The sequence below is a fragment of the Lithobates pipiens genome, unplaced genomic scaffold (genome assembly GCF_037356315.1).
Source record: "Lithobates pipiens isolate NorthernLeopardFrog02 unplaced genomic scaffold, aLitPip1_a1.2 Scaffold_23, whole genome shotgun sequence".
Classification (NCBI taxonomy): domain Eukaryota; kingdom Metazoa; phylum Chordata; class Amphibia; order Anura; family Ranidae; genus Lithobates; species Lithobates pipiens.
The window spans coordinates 275,280,167-275,306,867 of record NW_027507785.1 but is presented as its reverse complement, the minus strand read 5'-3'; the positions used below and the strand labels follow the sequence as shown (position 1 = coordinate 275,306,867).

The 26,701-nt window shown below is 43.0% G+C and overlaps 1 protein-coding gene across 1 annotated transcript in view; it reads left to right on the top strand.

Annotated features, from left to right (window-relative positions):
- Positions 1-26,013, top strand: part of DONSON (DNA replication fork stabilization factor DONSON) — a 32,200-nt gene extending 6,187 nt beyond the window's left edge. The window contains exons 4-10 of the mRNA XM_077453232.1: positions 2,177-2,355; positions 4,620-4,798; positions 5,505-5,616; positions 7,919-8,020; positions 9,969-10,167; positions 16,664-16,870; positions 25,661-26,013. Coding sequence (XP_077309358.1) covers positions 2,177-2,355; positions 4,620-4,798; positions 5,505-5,616; positions 7,919-8,020; positions 9,969-10,167; positions 16,664-16,870; positions 25,661-25,798 — 1,116 coding nt within the window. The 3' untranslated portion in view covers positions 25,799-26,013. The remainder of the gene's footprint in view (positions 1-2,176; positions 2,356-4,619; positions 4,799-5,504; positions 5,617-7,918; positions 8,021-9,968; positions 10,168-16,663; positions 16,871-25,660) is intronic.
- Positions 26,014-26,701: the final 688 nt, after the last annotated feature.

Here is a 26,701-nt window from a genome sequence, read left to right as displayed (position 1 = left end):
CTGATTCAGCGGGGACCGTCCGAATTTCAATCCACCTATGCCCGATCCTGCTTAACAGAAGCCGATCTAATAATTGACTTCTCTCGAACGAACAGGAATGTTGGAAAACTTTCAATCAGCACCTGCAGCCTGATCAGTGTATTCTGGCATTAGAGGCGTATTCACTATCATAAGTTAGTACAGTAGAGAAGAGAGGATTCCTCCATCCACCTCGCTTGTGCGGATGAAGAATTTTTCTCCTTTTGTACTACATAGTTGAAGGTAATTCCAAAGGAAATTGAATGAGAAAATTATATAATGTATTGCCAGCCTATGGCAAAATTGACATATAAGCCTCGTACACACGGTTCGATTGTTGGCAGGGGATTGTCTGTTGACAGACTGTTGTCCTACAATCCTTCCGTTAGTACGCTCCTTTTGACAATTGTTGTCCAATTTTCCACCAACAAATGTTGGATGACAGGCTAGTTAATTTTCAGCGGACAATGGTTTGACGTCAGATTTTCGTACGGTCAGTACACAAATCCGCCACACAATAGTCAAAAGTAAAAACACGCATGCTCAGAATCAATGCTCACCAAACACAAAATTAAAGAGGCCCAAAGGGTGGTGCTCAAGAGCTGAAATTCCCCATAGTATGTCACTACGTTCGTGTTTTTGGCACGAAAATTTGTGTAACATTAGTATGCAAGACGATCCTGGCACACGCCCTTTTGATAAAAATCAAACGCTCTGTTGGCCAACAATCGTACCGTGTGTACGAGGCTTAAGACTGGGTTAACACTGAAGGCAGGTTTGAAATTGTGCGAGTTCAGCTGAACTGGCACAATTTCAAACCTGCATTTCAGTCTGACTTCAGTAACAATTTCAGAGACATCTGTGCGGGTTCCTGCACAGATATCTATTGAAATTGTCCCCGAAGTTGCCAAAAGTAGTTCAGGAACTACCTTTTGAGAATCGGTGCATCGCTGCAAAGTCAGCGCTGCACCGATTCAGACAATGCCATTGCCGACAATATGTGACGATTTAACATGTCAAAACGGCCCTACGTGAATGTTGGTTAAGGGGTATATTCACTAAAACTGGAGCACTGAGAATCTGGTGCAGCTGTACATGGTAGCCAATCGGCTTCTAACTTCAGCTTGCTCAATTAAGCATTGACAATAAAACATGGAAGTTGGTTTCTATGCAGAGTTGCACCAGATTTTGCACACTCCAGTTTCCTGCTGCTTTCACACTGAGGAGTTTTTGAAGAGCTTTTGCGCACCTAAAAAGCTCAAGAAATATGCTTCCATTTTAAATCCTAGGTTTGTGTTCACACTAGGGTGGTGCGCATTTTTGAAGCATGTTTGGGTTTAAAAAAACAAAACAAAAAAGTACCTCCCCATTGAAAGCAATGGAAAATGTGGTAAAAAACGCATGTGTGGTGTGTTTTTGGTGCAGTTTTTGAGTTGCATGTCCTTTTTTTAAAAAGTGCAAACGCAGTAAAATGGCCTCAAAATGCATATGCAATGCGGCGGATCAGTGCGAAAGTAGCCTTTATAAATAAACCCCGAAGTGTCCTGGAGGTTATAAATGGATCAGACCCAGACTATGCATATTGATGTTACAGCTACTTTCTTATGCCTGTTACTTATCGGAGAAACTCAGGCTAGACATCTGCATTTGATATTGCTTACTTTTGAAGGTACATTTTAGTCCTTTTAGACTGCTCAGTACTCTTTTCCAATGGCCACAAATTCCAATCCACGTGTTAACCAATTGTTTCATTGGATATTGCTTGATTGTATGTATTACTTTTGTCTTGGATATGAATATTGTCAAATAGGTCTAGAATTTCCTAATCTGATAATAAATCATTTGTCAAAGGTAACTATTTTATAGTTCAGACCTGTTTTTAATATGCTTTTTTTATTTTTTCTTATGAAAGCTGCCCTATGTATACAGGTAATTAGAGTAGATACAATGCGTTTAATACTTGAAAAATGCACGTGGTTTACTTAAATTGATCTTTCACATGCAAAAGCATGCTACAATTCCCCTTTAATATATGAAAGTATTTGGACAACAGCTACTAAGCCCCCAAATAATCGACAGGACTTTAAACAATTAGGTAACTAGATTGGACACGTTGTACCTGTAACCATGCTACGTTCTTTTGTGTTTTCTTCTTTAGGAGCCAAAGCAGTGCACTGAACTCCGATGTGCTTTTCAGCAAGCTCTGGTGTACTGGCTTCATCCCTCCTTACCCTGGATACCTCTCTTCCCCAGAATTGGAGCAGATCGCAAAATGACTGGAAAGAACAGTCCTTGGTCTCAAGATGAATCTCTGCAGCAGGTGTTAATGAGCGAATGGTACACCTAACAATTTCATGTTTTAGTATTTCACCTTCTAGTTGTGCTTGCTAGTTTCTTCCTATATTTCTTCCAGTCATTTTACAAATAAGGGCAGAAATGCAATGGAAGACAGGATTTGTATTACTGCTCATTCCGTATGCTAGAATATAATTCATGCTGCCAGAGCCTCCCAGATTGATCTGGACTGGATAGAAGCGGGTTTTCTTGGACGGCAAATGTTTTCTTACATCAACAGCACATTCTAAAGTGTTTTACTTTTGCATTATATCCCTTCCTTTTTATAGCTGGCAAATGAAATGTTGCCTACTTTGTAAAAACAAAGTGTTTGTAAACCCAAAATGAGGGGTGAAAAAGAATCAAGCGGCCTTATTTAATGTTAGTGGCAATCGATTTTTAAAAACCATACGATGAGTGTAAAACACCGGTTTTATCTTGACAGTTTCTTCCTATATGTGTGCAACTACACTATCTACAGACTCTACCTACAGAGCATAGTCACAAATCTTTGAGTAGAAATTAAGCTGGGGCTATACATGGTGTGCTCTCCCATGTGTCTAAGATGCACCTGTCACAACTGATAATGTAGAATTGCTGATTTGTAGATTTTCATTCTGCGCTCCTGTGACCCATTTCAGCTGACAGTGGGCTACAGCCCACTGTTGGTGTTTTGGATCCCTGACAAATGTCTGGCCAAGTTATCTGCACCTGGTCTAATTCAAATGTCCATGCATGCATGTATGTTTAGAAGGAGTACGCTGACACACACTGTTCAGTGAAAAGATTCCTTTATTGCTCTGGGCATATAGCCCCCTTTATAGTAAGAGATGACTCATTGTTTGCAAAAGCATCATCTCAGGCATATTCTGTGCTGTCAAATTGGAGGACCCTTATCTAAGGTGTCCTGGCCAGTTTCATCCAGGTTTTCTGCTGATGGCTTGTGGACTCCTGGACTCACTCCGATGGGAGGGGGGGTCTCTAGGTGAAGCATTTTGAGTAAGGAGATTCAGCATATATCTTGACATAATAGAAAATAGTCATTTAATCAAAGTATTAAACAATCCATAACATTGGCTGTCATCACTTAGCTGGTCTAGGCTCAGCAAAGATCCCAACCAGATGATCGGGATTCACCCAGAAGCCTGAACCAGGCACCTGGCTCAGCCTCTTGATGATCCGTTGAGAGCTTGAGCCAGCCCCTTCTGCTCCCTCCACAACCCAGTGCTCCAGTGGGCGTTGGAGTGACAGAGCAGACAGCCGATGACTGACAGTCCTAGTCCTCCCCGTCTGCTCAGGGCAGAGGGGAAGAACTGGGCAATCAGCGGTGTTTACTTGCTTAGTTCTCATTACAGAGCTGGCATCCGCCTAGGTGAGTATAAATGTCGTGTTTGTTTTAGTTTTTTGATTTTTATGTCCATACTTCTCTTTGTAATATATTGCAGCTTACTAATGTGGCTGCAGTAGTTTTCTTTTATTCAGGCTTTTTTTCACATGGTTGCCCTGCAAATAACACACTTTCTGTCCTTGGGAAGCTATGCCTATGTCTCCACTGCATCTGAAGGGAGCTATGGTTGTCACCTTAGGCTGTTCTCCTGAATTTGGATCACAAATGGGTCTTTTCCTATTTATCTCCATTACATGGGGATGGAAAATTGGTACTTTTACAGAAGACAAGATGGCATTACTGGCAAGATCAACAAGTGTTTTCTGTAATTGGTGGGGAAAATGTTCTTGGCCTGAAAAATATAAACTAATGTAGCTACTACATCCGGGACTCTCCCTCTTGATTGGCTGAGGCACAGCAGTGGTGCCCGCTGCTGGCAATCGGTCAGTTATCCATTCAGGAGAGAGAGGGGTGGGGCAGAACCGGGGGTTCCATGTCTGAATGGACACGGGGAGCTGTGGCTTGTCTTGGGTGCCCCCATAGCAAGTGGCTTACTATGGGAGCATACGACAGGGGGAGGGGGCAGAAGCAGAGAATCTGGGCTGCTATGTGCAAATCCACTGCAACAGAGCAGGTAAGTATAACATGTTTGTTGTTAAAGAAAAAAAAAAAGAGATCTTAGTGACACTTGACCGTTGCAGAATTTTGACTACTTTTTATAATTTCACTTTTGTCACTATTTATTTTATTTTTTATGGCTAATTGAGAAAACGGTAGTGGATAACTGGGCATGCCGTCACAAGTTTAGGGTAAGACTACTTTTCACTAAAGGTAAACTTATTTATTTTTTTATTTTTTTTCTTTCTCTTACCCAATGCAGGTCTCTAAGCTTCACATCTTTGTACAATTTGGTTAGGGCAAAGCTGTGCCCATACTTCTATGTGTGTACGTATCAATTCACCGTACTGTTCAGGGCAGTCGGTATTGCAGGAAGTGATGTCATTACAGCGGTCATGTCTCCAACCACACGAGGCTTAAGAGAAGCAATGAAGAATGAAGGTAAATTTAATGAAAGTTGAACTCGATTTCCTTTATTTACCTTCAACTATGTAGTGCAAGGGCCTGCCTAATTGCATTGAAAGTGTTTAGGTCTAACCTATGTATTATATTGTTTTGGTAAATCCAAAGGAAAAAAATGTATGGTCAGCCCAGGTGACCGGGGTTGATTTACTTAAAAAATAAAATAAAAAATAAAAATTAAAAATTGGATGTGCACTTTGCAATAGGAATTTTACCCAGAAAATGATGCTCTGTTGACTTCCATCATCCAATCATGTGCAAGAAAATTATTATTTTTTCCTTGCACATGCTTGGGTATTCTCTGTAAAGTTAGAGGAGGTCCAGCCTGTGTGCAGAAAAATAAGTCGGCAGCTACAAATACTGTAGCTGCTGACTTTTAATATTAGGGCACTTAGCTGTCCAGGGAGCCCGTGATGTCGGCACCCCAGCCAATCTTCGGATCGACTCCCGGGTGCCGCCGCCGTTCCCTACTGCGCCTGCGCGAAGCACTCTGCACTTTCTATTAGGTGCAGCGGTAGGAGGAGGGGTGCCGAATTCCTGGGAGATCGGGCCTCAGCTCATCTCCTGGGAGTGGGAAAGGGGACCTTTCAAAAACAGTGGAGGCAGCTGACTATTGTGTGGTTTTTTTTTTTCTTTTTTTTTTTTTTCTTTACCTTTTTGTAATCTGTGCAATTTTTTGTTTTAGGAATTGAATTTTCTCTCCCACTGCTGGAGAACGATCCGAACAGAAAGCAGAAGAGTTCTGAAACATCTCAGTCCGATGACAAGGAAACTGGAAACGCGAGTGAAGGAGAGGAGTAAGTGCATGTTTTATGTCCATGTTCAATAAAAATAGGTTTGTATGTGCTGGAGATGTTTCTATAGGGAAAGTGGGGCACTGTATGAAACCTCTTATCTCATGTTTGTTGAGATCGTTCATAAAACGAAAGGGTATCTAAATCCAACACCAAAAATGCAATGCATTACATTTTACCAGTCCATGGATGCTGTGACTGCATTAGTGTTTGGCATGGAGCCGAGTGAGGGGAAGATGGCCTCTGCTCGGCTCCATAGCATTGACTGGCGGAAGTGACATTTGGTGTCGCTTCCTCTCAGTGCTCTTAAAGAGAAATCCTTTTTATTGCATTTTAGTGTAAACATGTGATCTGAGGTCTCTCTGACCCCAGATCTCATATTTAAGAAGTCCTGTCATGCTTTTTTTCTATTACAAAGGGATGTTTACATTCCTTGTAATAGGAATAAAGGTGACCTAAAATGTGTTTTATTTATTTTTTATTTTTTTAAAAGGACAGTGTCAAAGTAAAAAGTAAAATAAATGAGGAAAGAAAATTGAAAGTGCGCCAAGCTCGCATGCAGAAGCAAACCTGAGTAGCGCCCGCATGTGCGTTATCACCACGATTGTTGGAGCGAGAGCAATAATTATAGTTCTAGACCTCCTCTGTAACTCAAAGCACATAACCTGTTGACATTTTTAAACGTCGCCTATGGAGATCTTTTAAGGGTAAAAGTTTGTCGCCATTCCACGAGCGGGCACAATTTTGAAGCATGACATGTTGGGTATCCATTTACTCTGCGTAACATTCTTTCAAAATATAAAAAAAATTGGGCTAACTTTACGGTTGTCTTATTATTTAATTAAAAAAAGTGTGCTTGTAAGAATGCTGTGCAAATACGGTGTGACAAAGTATTGCAACAACCGCCATTTTAATCTCTAGGGTGTTAGAAATTTTATATATATTGTACATGTTTGGGGGTTCTAAGTAATTTTCCAGCAAAAAAAAATGCTTTTAACTTGTAAACACAGAGTCTGTAAAATAGGCCCGGTCTTTAAGTGGTTAAAGATGAACCTAGTTTTTGCTAGCGTTTTTTTTTGTTTGTTTTGCTGGAGCTTTGTCTCTTTGATTCCAACTATTTGCCGCAATTGCCTGTAGCCTGGCTTTCAGAGTACTGTCTGGATGCCACTGGGCTGGATGATTTAGGGGTAGCCTATAAGAAACCTTTTGGATACTCAGGTCTGTGTGGGACACTTTGCAAATTCTGTTCTGGTAAGTTATCTGCACTGCACGTTCCAAACCAGCTAGCATTGCCTCAGTGCTTGCCTTTTCTCTGAAGATCCTCCTAGTGAAAGGGCTGGTAAAACTGACCACTGGGAGCTACCTCGTTTGCATGAGTCTGTGTCTTTATTCCCTCTTAATGCTGGTTTTCATCACAGAATCTTCATGTGGATCTTCTATCTATTCCCGCTGCCTGTCTACAGTGACTTCAGTTACCTTTTGCCACCCAAGCCGCCAGCTGTCTGGGTTTTGTGACTACTTGAAGCTTTGCCTTTTATCTTTAGTCCATATGTTGCCTTATTGCCATGTGGTCGCAAGATGCTTTAAATTCTAGCCAAGGTGTGGGGGACAGTCCCATACTGGGTGCCCCGGCTCACTTTCTATCAATAGCTCTGGGGCTGTTTGCAATTATGTTGACCCCCGTCTCTTTGAGTCCATTCTGTCCTTGGAGCCCTCTTTTTAGCTCAATCTGGTGTGGCTGCATCCTCTGCCATTAATGCAATACATTATTGCCCAAAACACCCATTTATTTGCTAATGTAGAGACCACAAGCATGCTCCCATGCCTCCTTCTGTGTCCTGAAGTGTTTTTTTATTTGTTATAGGTATATACTGTATGTATGTATTATATGCGCTACTAGTGCTGTCTCCAGTCTTGGGTCACTTACCCACTTTGGCCCCAGAAGAATTGGCTGCTGAATGACCAGGCCATTTTTTTTGCGATACGGCACTGTCACTTTGACAATTGCATGCAACGCTGTACCCAAACAAAATTGATGTCCTTTTTTTATTTTGTTTTTCCCCTACAAATAGACCTTTCTTTTGGTGGTATTTGATCACCTCTGCGGTTTTTATTTTTTGCGCTATAAACAAAGAGTGCCAATTTTGAAAATAAAACACTATTTTTACTTTTTGGTGTAATGGCCCCGTTCCTGTTCTGCCTCTCGTGGCCAGCAGTCATCGCGGCCACCAGTCACGAGCATTGGCACCCCCACTGTGCAGCATTACTATGATTTTACTAATTATGATCTGTTTTTATATTTCAGAATTCCTCTAGACAGTGATGATGAAGATGAAAGCTTCTTATGGTTGGAAGAAATGGGAGTAGAAAACAAGATTAAAAAGCCAGATGCCATATCAATCAAACTGTATCCTTTCATGTCATGTCCTGTTGTAGCTGAACAAATAACTAAAGTTTAAAAAATATATATAAACGGAACCTCAGGAAAGCAGCTAAATGCACACACTGTAAGCCATACAACAGTTGCTCATAAAGCTGAACTCCCAGGCAGATATAAAAGACACAAATTAGTATAGCTTTATAATCATTAAAACATTACATTTATTCTTTAAATGCAAGCAGTGTAACTACTTGAATCTGACTTGACATCACTCTTGCAGTTTTTTTATATTTATTTTTTAATTTTTTTACAGCAGAGCTGTAATGTGAGGAAGCAGCAGTGCAAGGAACCAGTCTGTTCATGTGCTGACAAGGAGCATGCTGATAGAGTGTAACAGAATGTTAAAGGATATGTTCATCTTTGGCACAGGACCTCCTGGAGTGAAAGAAAATGGGTTGAATGATGCCAACCATCAGACTGAGGACATCTAGTGGCAGAAAAAATACTGCAGGGGAAATTTCTGGATTGAAGGTGAATATGGATCTGTCTTAGTACAATCCATTTCCTTTGCGTCCAGGAGGTCCTGGGCCTGCCGTAGCCCTTACTGAACAGTCAAAAAATAAACTAATAGGAGGCAAAGGTGGACTTTTGTGGTACGGTATGAACTTGCAATATTCAGACATATTTTAAAAATATTTATTAGATTAGTTAAAAAAAATAAAAAATTACCCATAAGGGCAGACTATATCAAACACAGAACAAAATAAAAATACAAAATTAATTCCTCTGATAAGTACGAAGAAGTAATATATATCAACCCGATGATGTGGATTTGATTCACATCCTACCTGTCATAACTTAAACATGTTTTGCATGGAGCCGCTTCTTCAGGAATATAGTTCAGAGGATTTTATTCTATAAAGAAAATATATGCATGACCTAAGAGATGTTGATACAGCAAATAATAACAATGAATACAAATATCACGGCGCGTGGTATCCCCAAGGACCGGAGACCATGCATAGGGACACCCTGCTTCATTCAATACATTTTTTTTATTATAATTATAACCATTTTTCTGTCAAAAAGCCGTGAAAAACAAAGCGGCAACTGTAACCGTCCCAACCACTCGAGGCCACGATGGCAGTCCCCCAGGTTAGTGCGGGAACCAGGTGAAGATGTGCAAGATAAAAATGATAAAAGGAGTAGAGACGTGATTCTTAACAGAAAGGCACTGAACTCATTGGTGGCTAACTAGAACAGATATTTCAAAGGGACATATAAGGGTTTATTCACGAAAAGCAAATCCACTTTGCACTACAAGTGCACTTGGAAATGCAGTCGCTGTAGATCCGAGGAGGACATGCAGGCAAAATAAACAAACATTGTTTTAACTTGCACGATGAGATTCCCCTCATTTCAGATATTCTCCTCAGATTCTTGTAGTGCAAAGTGGATTTGCACTACATGGGGAGAGACTAGCTCCCATTATATAGCCACCTGGTTCCTATCTGGCCGCTGATGTCAGCACCGTGACGGTGAATGACGCCGCTAGATATGATCTCAGACTGCGCATGCGTCAACCACGATGCATGTGCAGTACCGCTGGACGGCGCAGCTCAGAACAGTCAAAGAAAGAGCAAAGTGATGTGCTTAACTTTTTATACTCTTCCTATTGGCACGTGAACTGACTAGCACCTTGCACTGCTTCTTCCTTAAAATTCAGCTCTGCTGTACAAACACTGCCAGAGACAAATGCCAAGTCAAATTCAGGTACTTATGGCTTTTATTCATTGCATTCAATTTGTATTTGATGTATTAATGTATGTTCCAAACATTATGGCGATAACACAAATCCTTCTTGATCTAATAGGGGCCTTTTTCTTGTGTGTGTGGTGTGTTTTTTTTTTTTTTTTTTTTTTTTTAACCTATATTTTAACTTTTCTAATGTTCCTTGACCTGCATCAAACCATAGCCGTAAGGAAAAGAATGAAGTAAAACTGGACCATAGACCAGAATCTGTTGTGCTGGTGAAAGGCACAAACACTTTCACATTACTCAACTTCCTGATCAACTGCAAGAGCATAGTAGCTGCTGCCGGATCTCAAGCTGGTCTCCCACCAACGCTACTGTCGCCTGTCACTTTCCGGGGAGCCACTATGCAGACTCTAAAGGTACCATGAAGGGGAAGGAACTTTGTGACAGCAAGGAGAGCAGGCAGGCTGTGGAAATTCAGAAAGTTAGTGTTCCAGAATCCGCAGCTTCTCCTTCCAATGCAGAGCAGATAGCACAATGTCTTTGGCTCGCTTGTAAAGGTATTAAGTGAAGTGTCAGTGAAATGCTTTCTAGGATTTATTTCCTCTTACAAAGATCACAGTATTCCCCCTGACGCTACTTCTGTTTTCCTAATTTTACATCACGGGACACACAGAAAACCCTTCGGTAAATGGAGATTTATAAGGAATTTTTTAAGTTTCTTATGAATTGTCTCCTTTGAAAAGTAAATGTCATGTGTAAAAGTCACCACTGGGGGCTGTATAGAGCACGTACCTTGTCATGCTTTCTTGCGCTGTCACACTGTCTCAGATAAAGCTGCGGATTCCTCTGGCGAGCAGCCCCAGAACTCTGGTAAGATTGGGGGGGATTTTTCTTACAAAAACACCCCTCACTTAGAAAAAAGCTCTCCCCCCTTCTCCCTGGATAGGGGGAAGCCAGAATGGCCGGTGATGCCGCGTTGTTTTTTTTTTTTTCGCCCCTGCACAGCGGTTGGATCACCGGATCTCATGCCCCCCCCCCCGCGCGCACACGCGTGGCCGTGCTGGAAAACGCTATTTTTGAAAAGAGAGGGGGCTTAGCGTGGTGTTGGCGTGCGGCAACGCCCAGTGCAGGAGTAGGTTTTAAAAGCTCCATTTGGCTGCAGCTGTCAGAGGGACACGAGCAAAAAAGGGGCACGTAAGAGGTTGGTGACACAGGCATTCCCTTGGCATATTTATTAAAAGCATCAGGCTGAGCATTAATAGCAGCGGCAGTTGCTGGACTATTCTGGTAGTACCTCTGCATTGGGCTATGGTCAGAAGGGGGGTAAAAACACCCCAAAAAAGGCTCAAGAGGGACTCCTTCAAGCTCAAAAAAGCCTAAAATCATCTCTAAAATGGCATCCTCCCCTCCTGAGAGATCTGAAGTGGCTGGTCAGAGCGAGCCATCAGGGACATCGGGTGGTGCAACTGTTTCTAACACTGCAGTCCCTGTCTGTTACTGCAGACATTTTTTTTCCTCAACCATGTTAGGATTGGAGCAGAGGTTAGCGGCTTTAATCGCATCCCAGAGTGGGACTAAGCGTGATAGGTCCCCTTCTGTTACCCAGGACCCTCAAACTGAGGAACCGGGGGCGAGAGATGATTAATTTTTCTCAGGGGACCAGGAATCAGGTTCACAATCTCTTATGCTGCGTACACACGATCAGAAATTCGGCCAGCAAAAGACCGATGAGAGCTTTTCATTGGAATTTTGCTGGCCGAATTTCCGTCAGCAAAAGTTTGAGAGCATGTTCTCAATTTTTCAGACAAAGGTTTTTTTATTTTTATTTTTTATCGCAAATTCCGATAGTCTGTAGCAATTGCGATGTGCACAATTCCTACACATGCTCAGAAGCATTCAGCTTCATTTTCTTGGCTCGTCATAGTGTTGTACGTCACTGTGTTCTTGACGGTCAGCAAACTTTTGTGTGTATGCAAGCCAAGTTTGAGCGGAATTCCGTCGGAAAAACCACCATAGCTTTTTCCGACGATTATTCCAATCGTGTGTACGTGGCATTACTGAATTGGTCCGCTCCACACTTAGTCAGTTGATAAACCTACTTATTTGGGTTCGCTAAAGCCTCCCCAAGCTGCGCATGCCTTTCCTATCCATCCATTGCTGAGAAAAGCTTATATATTCTGAGTAGGATCACCCAGATAAGCATTTTTATCCTCTTAAAAAGTTTTCAAAACTTTATCCTATGGAGGAAAAGTTTAATAAAAAATGGGAGATACCAGCAATTGACGTTGCTATATCCTCTGTGAATAAAAGTCTGACTTGTCCGGTAGGCAATGCTCAAATGCTTAGGGATCCAACGGATAAGAAGTTGGCATTCATACTATGGTTGAAAAATTGGTCAGCTGAAGCGCCCTACAAAAATCTCCTGGCTAGTTTTGCTATTCGTGGAGAACGGCTGTTTGGGGATCTGGATAAGTACATGCAAAGAATTTCTAATAGGAAAAGTACCCTTTTGACAGTTAGGAAAAGGAGTAAGCGTATTTCGTTTAAACAAGCCGCTTCTCCAGTGCCAGGAGCATCGGCCTCCAGGCAGTCTTGAAGGCCTCCTCCGTCAAATTCAAGAGGTAAATCTCAGGGTCAACCCCAGGGACAAAAGAAGTCCTTTGGAAGGAAACCTGCAAAGCAAAATACTAACAACTCCTTATGAAGGGGCGCCCCTGCTTGCTCAAGTGGGGGGGGGGGGGAACTTCTGCAGTTCTCAAGGATCAGGCAGGAAGAGTCTCAAGACAAATGGGTGGCTTCCTAAATTACTCCAAGGTGCAAACTAGAGTTCAGAATCCCAATCTCCTCGTTTTCTAAGATAAAACATTCCCAGGGATCCAGAGAAAAAATTCTTTCAAGTATTGGACCATCTTTTGTCTCAAAAGGTGATGTCGGTGGTCCCCATGAATGAGCAGGGATTGGGGTTTTATTCAAACCTTTGTATAGTACTCAAACCAAATGGAGATATCAGACTCATTCTAGATCTCAAAGATCTAAACCATTTTTTTTTGAATATCCGCTCTTTTAGCATGGAGTCAATCCAATCAGTATTCTCCATCCTGAGCTATGAAAAGGGCCATGATGAGGTGTGAAACGCGTTAGCTATTTGTCCTGTTTTCCTTATTTTTATGAGGTGACTGTACTTGGATTTTAATTGTTTGCCGATAAAGATGCCTTTTGATGTGCGGCCATTATTTTTCTCCTCAATCAAGCCAGCACATGTGAGTTTCTTTAGGGTGAGCACTTTATTGTGGATCTGGGAGGTTGGAGCGGTAATCTGTGCCTATGATCTCCATCCTACAAGGTGGAGAACTTCTGGCATCAATCGACATCAAGGATGCATACCTCCATGTTCAGATTTTCCCTGCTCCCCAGATATATCTATGGTTCGAGATAGAAGATCTTCATTTTCAGTTTGTAGCTCTGCCTTTCAGACTAGCCACTGCTCCTTCGAGTATTTACAAAAGTTCTTGGCTCCTCTAGCCAGATTAAGGGCTCAAGGTATAACAATCTTAACGTACCTAGACAATCTGCTCTTGACAGACCAGTTGGTAGCCTGCTTAGACCAAAGTATGGTCACCACATCAACTACCTGGAATACCTAGGTTGGATTCTCAACCTAGAGAAATCTTACTTAAAACCATGAAGGATATTGGAATACTTTGGTCTGATCATAGATACAGTCCAGAAGAGGATATTCTTACCCCAGGCGAAGATCACTGCCATAAGGGTGCTGATTCAGATAGTCAAGGCAAAGAAGAATCCTCCTATTTGACTTTGCATGAGGTTGTTGGGAAAGATGGTGGCTTCATTCCAGGCTGTTCCTTATGCTCAGTTTCAGTCGAGGCTGCTGCAAAACAGTATCCTATCGGCTTGGAACAAGAAGGTCCAAGCTCTAGCTTTCCTAATGTGCTTGTCTCCAAAGGTATGCCAGAGCTTCAGTTGGTGGTTGATAACCAAGAATCTGCAGAGGAGCGTGGAGGGGGGGGGAGGGAGGGAGCGTGGTGGCAGCGGTGGGGGTGCCATACACTCCCACCACCACCTGCCTCTTACTGATCCCATCCCCCACCTCCACTGATCTCATCCCTACCCTATCCCCCCCCCCCTCGCCTCTGTTGAAGTGATGGTGGGTGGGTAGGGATGGGATCAGTAAGAAGCAGAGGTGGTGGAGGACTTGGGATGGATCGATTGCACTGCAATTCGAATCGTCAGTCACTTACTTGAATTCCTCCAGGGATGCCTTTCCTCATGGGGAGAGGGAGACCCTCCCCTTCACTCGATTGGTGTCAGCTGACTTCATTTTTCATTGTTCTCTCCCTCGCAGGATGGGGTGGTCCAGACAGTCTCTCTCAGCTCAGCAGGCGAAAGCCCCCCTCCCTGCGGCGGAATGAACAGCCAGGCAGCGTGGCCACAGCGGGCCTCCTGGGCGGTAGCTGTAATTGCGGTAACTCTGACCAAGTAATGGGAACTGCGTTACCATGAGGGGAAGAGTAATCAGATTACTCGTTACCCTCTAAAGTAAAGCAACATACCTTGCCTGTCGGCAGTCTTCATTCCAGGGATAGAGAATTGGCAGGCGGACTATTTGAGTCACCAGCAGTTGTTCCCGGGAGAATGGTCTCTTCACCCCGATATCTTCCTGACAATATGTCAAAGATGGGGGATTCTGGATGTAGATCTGTTTGCGTCCAGATTCGGCAAAAATATCGACACCTTTGTTTCAAGAACAAAAGACCCGCTAGCTTGCGGAACAGATGCCTTGGTATTCCCGTGGAATCCCTTTTCACTGATTTATGCATCCCCTCCTGTTCTGCTTCCACGACTTCTTCGCAGAATCAAGCAGGAAGGGAATTCGGTGATTCTTGTAGCCCAGGATATCTTGGTTTGCAGAGATCATAAAGATGGCGGTAGGGGGCCCATTGACCCTACCACCACGTTCAGATCTTCTCTTGCAAGGTCCGGTATTCCATCCTACCTTACAAACACTAAATTTAACGGTTTGGCTATTGAGACCTACATCTGAATTGTGGGCTGTCAGGTTCTACCTTGGTTAATGCAAGGAAGCTGGCCTCCAGAATCATTAGAGTTTGGAATCTGTATGTCTCCTGGTAGAGTACTATCAAAGGCCGGGTCTTGGCCTTATCGGTATTTTCAGCGACCACTTGCTTTGCATTCTTTGGTTTGCAACTTTATTCAGGGGGTAATGCGGCTTAATCCTCTAGGTCACCCCTAAACCCTTGGGACTTCAATTTAGTTCTATCAGCATTACAGAAACAGCCTTTTGAGCCTATACGACATATTCCCTTGGTCCTTTTGATAAGGAAACAAGTTTTTCTGGTAGCAATATATCTTGCAAGAAGGGTATCAGAGTTGGCTGCTATTTCTTGTAAAGAGCCATATTTGATTATTCATGAGGATAAGGTAGTATTGTGTCCTCATCCTAACTTTCTACCGAAGGTAGTGTCCAGTTTTCATTTAAAGCAGGATATTGTTCTACCTTCGTTTTTTCCAGAACCCGTTCTATGGAAGAAAAGTCGCTGCATTCTCTAGATGTGGTGAAAGCAGTCTACTTGAAGGTGACTGCTCAGATATGAAAAAAATTGATATTTTGTATTGCAGACCGTATAGAAATCTACTACCCTGTTTCCCCTAAAGTAAGACCCTAGCGTGATTGTCGGTGTTGGCTGCAATATAAGCCCTACCACCCAAATAAGCCCTACTGCTTCCTCCAAAATAAGCCCTACCCTGAAAAGAAGACCTACAAGGACTTTAACTAGGGCTTATTTGGGGCGTAGGGCTTTTATTGCAGCTATCACCGACAATCACACTAGGTCTTATTTTAGGGGAAACAGGGTATTTCTAAATGGATTTTTACAAGTAATTGTTCAAGCTTATGGTTTAAAAAGGAAGAGTTCACCTTTTCAAATCAAAGCGCACTCCACAAGGTCTGTTATTGCTTCGTGGGCAGTGCATCACCAAGCCTCCATGGCTCAAATCTGCAAGGCCTCAACTTGGTCTTCAGTCCATACATTTACCAGATTCTATAAGGTAGATGTAAAAAATCATGAGGATATTGCCTTTGGGCACAGTAAGCTGCAGTATAAATCCTCTAATCTCATGGTGCCCTAATTTTGTTGTCTCCCTCCCTCCATTTGGCATTGCTCTGGGACATCCCACATAGTAATTACTATGGTTCTGTGTCCCGTGATGCACGATTAAGGAAATAGGATTTTTATAACTGCTTACCTGTAAAATCCTTTGCTTTAAAGTACATCACGGGACACAGGTCCCTCCCTTCTTTCTGGTATACACATGTATTGCTTTGCTACAAAAACGGAGGTACTCGCAGTAGTGGGAGCGGTTATATAGGGAGTGGACTTCCTGTCTTAGGGTGTGCCAGTGTCCATCACCTGAAGGTGGCCTATAACCCACATAGTAATTAGTATGACTCTGTGTCCCGTGATGTACGTGAAAAGATTCCTACACTACCTTGGTCCAACTTTGATGCAACTTCAATGCCATAGAGTATAAAAAGTCACTTCAAAGTCGATTCCAAAGTTGCAATGAAAGTCGTGTGACTTTAAAGTTGGGCTAGTGTGAACCGAGCCTTGGGGATCATTAAGGGTCATTAGAGGGAGAGGGGAGACTGTGGAAATGCTATCTTCTGCCTGCAGCAGGCTAATTTGATCTCAGCCAAAGCTAAACTCCTAAAGCTCAGGCACTGGAGCATGATGATAGAAAAGCTGTAGATTCCCTTTTCTTTCTTTTTACTTATGTAAGATACAGCACATCATGTTTACAATGTTGTGGCAAGTTTTAATCATTTTGAACTACAAATCTTTAACTGTGTCTTTTTGTTTCTGCATTCTTTAGGCACGGAGTGTAAATGTGAAAACTCGGATTCAGTCCGGCTACAAAGATCAGTTCAGCCTGGAGATTAGTGGCCCTGTCATGCCACACGCTGCACATTCACTAACGCTTTTACTCAAAGCGGCACAGAAGGGGAGCTTCTCAACTTCACTGTATACTCATGAGCCAACCACTGTGTTCAACACATCCATCCATGACCAGTACTGCAAGGTGAGTGCAGGGTAGAGGTACAGTCCCTATTAACTAGTGTCAAAAGTGTGTGGGGGGGGGTTCTTTTTTTGTTTTAACGTTACCATGCAGTGGCTTATCAGGTGTCATCTGTGCTGCTTGGGGGAATGAATAGAACATAGGAGTTCTCTCTTTGAAGACATACTGCAACATGCCCATCACTGATCTTGAAAAGATGGCTCACCACATTTTAAATTTTTTATTTACTTTTTGCTTAAGGTCTAGTAACATGTTTAATTTAGGGGTAAGGTAGGCATATGTACCTCCCATTCTCTCCGTTAACCCTCTGGAGAGGAAGAAAAAGCCAGTCCTTTATGGTATGCACACTCTATACTTTTTCTCCTGACATGCAACAAATGGTGCTGTCATATGAGAACAGTCCAACATTGCAACAGAGCAATGACGAGACCTATGTGTGCAAGCTGCAACTTACCACCTCTTTTGAGAATGTTAAAAAAGAAACAAAATCCCCTTGTGGTGGACTTTTAAGGCACAAATTCATTTGGGGAAAAATGAATCTAGTTTGAAAAATGTTCAATATAAGTACAAAATATAAAAAAACACATAAAAAAAGATACAATCGAACAAATTTACAGTGTTGTCATCACAAACTAATACAAGTAGTAAACCAGTAATTCTTGTACCTGATGCGTTTCGGAGCACATGTGTGTACCTCCTTCCTCGGGTATAATTAAGCGAGAATACCAAGTGTTCTAAAATGAAATATATTTGAAAGCAATAAGTATACAAATATGCATAAATATACAGAGACAACAGGCAGAAAAGGTGGAAAGAATCACTTACATATATATTGGGATGACAACCCTTTCAGACCATGTAGATTAAAAACATATGAATGCAAAAAGATATTCCCGATCTTTACTTGAGCCGGAGATCCAACACAGGTAGCGTGCCTCAAGAGGGATACCTAGCCTGAAAAGCTAACCCAACTCCCTCACACACAAACCAGACTTCCATTCTCTCCGTTAACCCTCTGGAGAGGGAGAAAAAGCCAGTACTTTATGGTATGCACACTCCATACTTTTTCTCCTGACATGCAGCAATGCAACAATTAGTGCTGTCATGAGAACAGTCCAACACCTGCAACAGAGCAATGACAAGCCCTATGTGTGCAGGTTGCAACTTACCACCTCTTTTGAGAATGTTCGATCCCTAACTTCAAAACCCAAGTTTTTCAGTTGCAAACACAAAACACACAAAGTATAGAGGTGTTTACAGCATGCATGTTCTGGATCTCATTTAAAAGTATTTGAAGACACATGTGTAACTTTCATTTACAGAAAGAGGCCAGCAATGTTGGGAGCAAATTAAAGGGAATTTGTTGGAATAGTAATATGGGAGGCCAGGACTCTGTGCAGGCCAGTCAAGTTCCTCCACCCCAAACTCGCTCATCCATGTCTTTATGGACCTTGCTTTGTGCACTGGTTCAAATCATTTGGTGGAGAGAGGATTATGGTGTGGGGTTTTTCTTCAGGGGTTTGGCTTGGGCCCCTTAGTTCCAGTGAAGGGAACACTTACGGCGTCTGCATACCAAGATAATTTTATGCTCCCAACTTCGTGGGAACAGTTTAGGAATGACCCCTTCCTGTTCCAACATGACTGCGCACCCACCGGTGCACAAAGCAAGGTCCATAAAGACATGAATGAGCAAGTTTGTGGTGGAGGAACTTGACTGGTCTGCACATAGTCCTGACCTCAACCCGATAGAACACCTTTTGGGATTAATTAGAGCAGAGACTGCGAGCCAGGCCTTCTCGTCCAACATCAGTGCCTTACCTCAGAAATGCGCTTCTGGAAGAATGGTCAAACATTCCTATAGACACACTCCTAAACCTTGTGGACAGCCTTCCCAGAAGAGTTAAAGCTATAATAGCTGCAAAGGGTGGGCCAACTCAATATTGAACCCTATGGACTAAGGTTAGGATGCCATTAAAGTTTGCATTGATGCACATACATATACACACAATTTGTGAAATAAACGTAAACGTCCATATAGCGTTGTATTCATTAAGCTATTGCACATAAGTGTATATTAGAAAAACTGCTAGAGCTGGGGGTAGACACCAGAGAGCACAGCGGCCTGTCGAGAAACCAGGGAGAAGTGTGAGGAAGATGCAGTGCTGAGGTGACGCTAGACAGCATTTCTTTGGCTCCTGATGAGCTTCATTTACTCCAGCTTACATCCATTGAGATTGTATGAAGGTGATATTGGCAGTGCTGTATTTCGGCCTAGGCGGGCGGCAAAAAAAGTTGCGACCCCCCCCCCCCCCCATGAGAAAAAGCCAAGCCCTCCGACCTGTCTTCCTGCACAAATGCAGCCCCTGGCGGCCGGCTTGATGTATCGGTGGTTGCAGGGGCCGACTGACCCAAATCGACAGAACACCTGTCTTGTTAGAAATGTTTTGCAGTATTCGCTCTGAGCCCAGCTTAGCGATGGGTCAACAAGCATCCTGTGATTGGCCGAATGGAGTCATGTGCGGGTGGGTGTCTGTGATTTGGCCCCGGCGGAGCTGGTCACGTGTGGAGGCGGGCTGGTCTGAGTGATCACGGTGTTCTTGTCTGTCAGCCCTGCACCCCCCTGTCAGTCAGCCCACCTCTGTCAGCCAAAGCAGGGTGCACCATGCCAGCCAGCCACCCACTGCCAGGCCAGCCACCTACAGTGACCCACCCACGGCACGGCTGGAGTGCCAGCCACCCAGGGTGATCAACCCACACCAGTAAAACCAGCCAGCCACACACAGGAGCCAGCCATGGTGACCCAGCCACAGCAGGGAGCCAGTCACCCACAGGGGCTAGTCACAGAGGATGCGGGAGCCAGCCACAGTATCCATAGTTAAGGTAATAGGAGTGCTTCACAATGCCAATTTTATTTTACTTTGTGAGAGGTTTGGGCAGGGGTGAGAGTCATGGTACAAGGAAGGGGGTCCCATCAGGACCAGAGTGAATGAAGATGTTCACTGTACACTCTGTTAGGAAGAGGGCCCCCTGCCAGGTCCCATTATACACCTTTTCAGTGTCTAATGGGACCTGGAGGGGACTTTCTAACAGAGTCTAATGGACACTGAAAGGGCCTCTGTTGGAGATAACCTCCCCTGCAGGTCCCATTAGACATGCTTGCTGCTGTAAGGGCAGCCATCGTATCTGGCGAGTGTTGATCTGATAGGGAGGTGATGGCTGACCTCTGACTTTTTTTTTTTTTTTTTTTTTTGCCCTGGACCTTTTGTAATAAATTTTTGGATTGTTTTTCTAATACACACTTGTATTCTGTGAACTATTGCACATAGGGGAGCTGAAATATGCCACCCCAGATATTGCAGAGAATTTTCATTCTTATTACAGTACCCTCTATGAAATAGGAGGAAGCGGTAGGAAAGGAGGAAAAGGAAAGGAAAGGAAGCCATATGGGAATATCTGAGGAATCTAGATTTCCCAAGAGGGGTGAGGGAGGAGATGGAGGCCTTAGAGGCCCCCATCACGATAAGGGAAGTGGAGAGAGCAATCAAGGAAATACCACTGGGGGGGGTAGTCCCGGTCCGGACGGCTTCTCCAATCTGTATTACAAGAGATTTCAGAGTCTCTTGGCACCAAAACTTTGTGAGTACTTTAATGAAGTTGGAGAGGGGCAGGGGTTTCGTAAAGAGGCACTCCTCGCTCATATCGCTTTAATTTTAAAGGAGGGTAAAGATCCGGTAGCCCCAGAGAGCTACCGCCCGATATCCCTACTGAACACTGACATAAAGATCTACGCAAAAATAGCTGATAGACTGAAAGTACTCCTCCCGATATGGGTCCATACAGATCAGGTGGGTTTCATCCAGGGACGGGAGGGAAGGGACAACTCTGTGAAATCCATCATTCTCATCCAGGAGGCAATGAAAGGCAAGACTCCAACAGTCCTAATGTCAGTTGATGCTGAAAAGGCTTTTGATAGAGTGGACTGGGAGTTTATGCACGAGACCCTAAGTTACATAGGGCTGGGGGAAAGAATGATGAGATGGATCAGGGCGTTGTATACCCAGCCGACAGCTAGAATAAGAGTGAATGGGTCCCTGTCTCGTCCCCTTGAGTTATTCAACGGGACGAGACAGGGATGTCCTTTGTCACCGTTGTTGTTTGTGCTGAGCCTCGAACCCCTCTTGGTAGCAATTCGTAGGAATCAGGAAATCCAAGGAATTCGTGTGGGAGGGATAGAATATAAATTGGCTGCTTTTGCAGATATTTTGTTATATATAGTGAACCCTAGAACATCGATTCCGCTGCTTTTGAAAGAATTAGATCACTACGGAAGACTATTAACCACTACAGATCCGCGCTATTGCCAAATGACGGCATTAGCGCGGACCTACATTTCCGGGACTACGTCTATTGACGTCGTCCCGGTTAAGAGCGGCCTGCACGCCCCCTGAGGGGCGCGCGCGGCGCGCTCTGTGATCGGCGAGTCCGTGAGACTCGCCTGATCACCGATCCGTGTAAGGGGTCGATCCCGACCCCTTATCACGTGATCAGCTGTCAGCCAATGACAGCTGATCATGTGATAGAACGGAGCCGGTAATCGGCTATTATTCCTCCTCGCGCTGACAGCGCGAGGAGAGAAAAAAAAAGCCGATCGCCGGCGGCCGTGATCGGGACATCAGTCCCGATCACGGCCATCAATACAAGGGACCACCTGCTACCTGCCTGTGCCCACCTGCCTCCCGCAGTGCCATCCTGAAGTAAAATAAAAGCAAAAGTAAGTGCCCCCCGTCAGTGCCCACAGTGCCACCCACAGTGCCACCTAATCTGCCTCAAAGGTGCTGCACCCCAGTGCCGCCCATCAGTGCCCAGCAGTGCTGCCCAGCAGTGCCGCCCATCAGTGCCCAGCAGTGCCGCCCATCAGTGCCACTTATCAGTGCCCATCAGTCCCATCTATCTGTGGTACCTATCAGTGCCCATCCGTGCCACTTATCCGTGCCACCCATCCGTGCCACTTATCCGTGCCACCCATCCGTGCCATCTTATCTGTGCCCATCTTTGCCCATCAGTGCCGCCTTATCTGTGCCCATCGGTGCCGCCTTATCTGTGCCTATTAGTGCCGCCTTAACTATGCCTATCAGTGCCCACCGGTGCAGCCCATCAGTGCCCACCGGTGCAGCCCACCGGTGCAGCCCATCAGTGCCGCCTAATCAGCGCACTTCAATGAAGGAGAAAAATGACCCGTTTGCAAAATTTTATAACAAACTATTAAAACATGATTTTTTTTTTTTTGCATCTTTTTTTGTTTGTTTAGCAAAAAATAAAACTCCGAGCTGTAACTAAATACCACCAAAAGAAAGCTCTATTTGTGGGAAAAAAATGATAAAAATTTCATTTGGGTACAGTGTTGTATGACCGCGTAATTGTCACTCAAAGTGCATCAGCGCTGAAAGCTGAAAATTGGTCTGGGACTGAGGGGGGTTTAAGTGCCCAGTAAGCAAGTGGTTAAACTTCAAAATAAACCTGACGACAAAGACAGAAATATTAAATCTAAACTTAACTGACGTAGAGCAGGACACCCTTTCTTTAAGCCTACTCTTCAAGTGGTGTAAGGGAGAATTGAACGGCACAAAGACATGGCCTCTATGAGGCGAATTACATCCCCCTTTTAAACAAAATTAAGGGTCTAATGAAAAATATGAGGTATAAAGCAGTATCGTGGATGGGTAGAGTAAACGCAATAAAAATGTTCATATTGCCAATTGTAAACTACACATTCCAAATGATACCGGCTCCGGTCCCAATGAGTTTCTTCAGGAAATTAAAATCTTTGACTGTGCCATTTATATGGCCCTTGAAACGATCGCGAATCGCATACAAAGTTTTAGTGAAGGAAAAAGAAAGGGGAGGAGTAGCACTTCCAGAATTTAAAAAAATACTATGAGGCTATAATAATATCCAGAGTAACAGATTGGGTACACAACCAGAAAGAAAAGAGTTGGGGGGACCTGGAAATTAGATTGAGTGGGACGGGATTGGAAAAAATGATATGGATACCACCTCATCAGCGGAATTTAGGGGTAGACACGAGCACTTTAACTAGATACACATTAAAAATATGGGATAAAATTAATAAGGCGCACAACTGGACTCACAACTCACCATTTAATGTCACTTTTGGGTACAAATTATTTTATGCCAGGTAAGGAGGAGCGGCTGTACTTTAGTAGATGGGCAAGTAAAGAGGAAATAGAATTAGGAGAAGTGATTAAAGGGGCTAGGGTATACACATATAGGGAAATCACTCAAGAGTGATAAATGGAGACACGCTCAATTAGTACACTTTACCCAAAGTTTGCCACAGCCGTTACGGGGAACAGAGAGTTTAAGACCACTGGAGAATCTATTGAAGGATAGAAAGTGTTTAATTAAAAGAGTATCGAAAATATATACAATATTAAGATGTGAAGCTGACTTAGAACTACCGACATATTTGGGGAAATGGGAAGAGGAATTAGGACCACTTAGGAATGAAGAGCACAGGATAAAAATCCTTTAAAATGACACATCTAATTTCAAGAGATGTCCGCATGATAGAAATGTCTTATAAATTAATATCGAGATGGTACATGACTCCCCTAAGAATGCAGAGGTTTACAGGGGCAGAGCGGGTAATGTGTTGGAGGGAGTGTTCGGAGCAGGGCTCCTTAAAACATATATATGGTGGGACTGCCCTAAAATAACCCCTTTTTGGGACAAAATAGTAGAAATTATATGCTTGGTGACACAAAAGAAGATTAAGAAAAGTCCTTGGACGTGCCTATTCCATGACACTGAATTGGGAGGAACGCAATATAGAAGAACGATAGTGTTATTGGAAATCTGTTCAGACCCCAAAAATAACGGAGTGGGTGAAGAGGGTGGAGCAAATTAGGGTAATGAAAGAGTCGTTACACAAATTACAAGAAATAGAGGGAGAAAGTCATGGGGAATGGCAACAATGGCTGACGTTCTTAGAGAGGGGGGACTATCGTGCGATAATCGAGGGACAAGGGGACAGAGAAGGGGTCGATTGAGAGGGGGGAGTGAGGGGCAGACCTCCTTCTTTTTTTTTTTTTTTTTTCTTGCCCAAGGGTTAGGGGAGGGGGAGGGAAACGGAAGAAAAAATACTTTTTTATAAGTAAAAGGCTGTACTGTTTGTAGAGGTCGACCGATATATCGGCCGATATTTGCAGTTTTTTAAATAATCGGCATCGGCCGATTTTGCTGATAAAAAGCCGATTTAGAACTACAGCAGGACTTTGAAATGACTTCTGTAAGAAGTCAGTGTAAGTTGCCTGAGTCGTCATAGCAACACTTTCCTCCTCTCTGGGCAGACTGCCAAGAAAAGAACTAAATGATACCATGTTTACACTGAATGAATGAAATCATCTCTGTGTGTAGAAGTTCTCAGTTTAACCATTTAAAGACTAAATCTTTTCTGACACTTGTTGCTTACAAGTAAAAATCCTGTATTTTCTGCCAGAAAATCACTTGGACCCCCCCAAAAATTATATATATATTTTTTTAGCAGAGATCCTAGGGAATAAAATAGCGGTTGTTGCAATATTTTATGTCACACGGCATTTGCACAGAGGTCTTTCAAATGCATTTTTTTGGGGAAAAAAATACACTATTTAAAATTAAAATAAAAACAGTAAAGTTAGCCCATTTTTTTTTTTCGTCCAAAAGTTTTGACTACCTGTTTTTATTTTTTTTTTTTTTTTTTTTTTTTTTATCTAAATCATACATACAAGTAAACTGGAGGTTTGGAGGTTTGTTTTGTTTAATAAATGTTTAAATGTAAGAAATTTTCTGTATCACTTATGAAGGCTGCTTTCACACTGGAGCGGGCAGGCGTTGATGGTAAAATGCAAGTTTTAGCGGCTCTTTACCATCATTTTGGCGGTGCTATTTGGCTGCTAGTGGGGCACATATAACCCAGCTAGCGGCCAAGGAAGAGGTTAAATGCGCCCATGAAGCACTGCTGCCAAATCGCATTGCATGCGCTTTGGCAGTGGTGCCCATTCATATCAATAGGCAGGAGTGGTGGAGGAGCGGTATACACCACTCCAAACTTGCTGCTTGCAGGACTTTTTTTTAAGATCCTGCCAGTGCATCGCCTCAGTGTGAAAGCACTCTGTCTTTCACACAGACTGCAGGGGAGCCATTTTGCAGGCACTTTACAGGCGCTATTTTTAGCCCAAAAGCGCCTGAAAAACGCCCCAGTGGGAAAGGTGTGTTAGATCAAGGGGGATTAAAAAAATAATAAATAAAAAAGGAAAAAAATAAATAAATAAAATAAAATCGGCCTAACATATCGGCCCAAAAAAATCGGCATCATATATCGGCTATCGGCCGCCATGATTTCTAAATATCGGCATCGGCCAGAGAAAAACCCATATCGGTCGACCTCTGTTTGTATTAAAATGAAATTGAAAATGAAAAAATAAAAGAAACTGCCACAATGATAAGGAGAACTAGCGGGTTTCTGAGCGATAATCTGATTAGAATCTGCTAAAATAAAGTAACTGACTGAGATGGCAAAAAAAAAAAAAAAACGATTGCACATAATACTATATGGACTTGCGTTTATTTCACGGCTTGCATTGGTGCTGCACATTCCTTTTTTATATGTTATACATTTTTTGGTATACTACTTATATATGAAAGCTGCTGCCGAGATCAATTCACAGTGCAGTTATTTTTTTTTATGTATGTATAATTTTTTTTTCTATTTTTTTTTATTCCCCCTCCCAGGAGAAGGACAGCACTGAGCTTGTAAACTGTGGACTTCACCCTCTTACCTTAGAACAGTTCAGTCAGTTATCAATCCTTGGAAAGACCTCATTACGCCAGCTGGAACTGAGCGACTATATGTACACCTGGAAATGCTGAACGTTTTCATAGTCCTATGAGCTGATCACTGTGATGTCACCCAGGCAGTTCCATATACCATGTGCAATGACACAGGATCTCCACTGCCAGGAGCTGCCTGGGTGACTCTGGTTTGGAAGTTTTATTTCTTTAATTTTTCTACTCCAATGACATGAACAAAAAGTTGTTCTGTTCGCGTTATCAATTTTTAAAAACATTAAATTATATTTTAATCAGCTGTGAACAATGCAAATTATTCTGAGTGTTTATGGGGGGGGGGAGGAATCGGCCACACTCCAATTAGCTTTTCTTGCAGTGTTTTTTAATAATCGGCACGTTTACTGAATGGTGATGTCTGTGACAAGGATATCGCAAGAAGAGCTAATTGCCGTGTGATGGCCGGCACTTAGGTTGTCTGTGTGCAGGAGAGGCCAGTCTTGAGTGGAGCTATGGATCTGTGTGTTTTCTTATTTTGAGTGTTTGATGCAGTATTTTATATAAGGAAACCTGAGCACTTTATTGGAGGCCTGTCCTATGCTTAATGACATTTCAGTGCTGAAAAATGAAGAATCAAGTTTGCTGTTAAGTCACCACTTTTTTGCTTGATATGTTGATTTTCCTATATTGAACTATGCACACATTGGAGATGATTTGATACCGAAGTGAATAGATTTAATGGGCTACGTATAAAAAAAAAAAATAAAAAAAAATGACTTTTAGTAAATCGGCCTCATTGTGCCGGGTAACCAAGCAAGCAGATTTATTCACTACAGCCGTGCAAATAACAGCATCCAATCGCAATCAGATATCAGTTTATTCAAAGCCAGGTCAATGAAAAGTGGGTTCTGTTTGATATGGGTTACAGCATCTTTTCTCAAATAATGCCAGCTATTGATGCCCTCTATTACTAGTAAAACAGTAGGT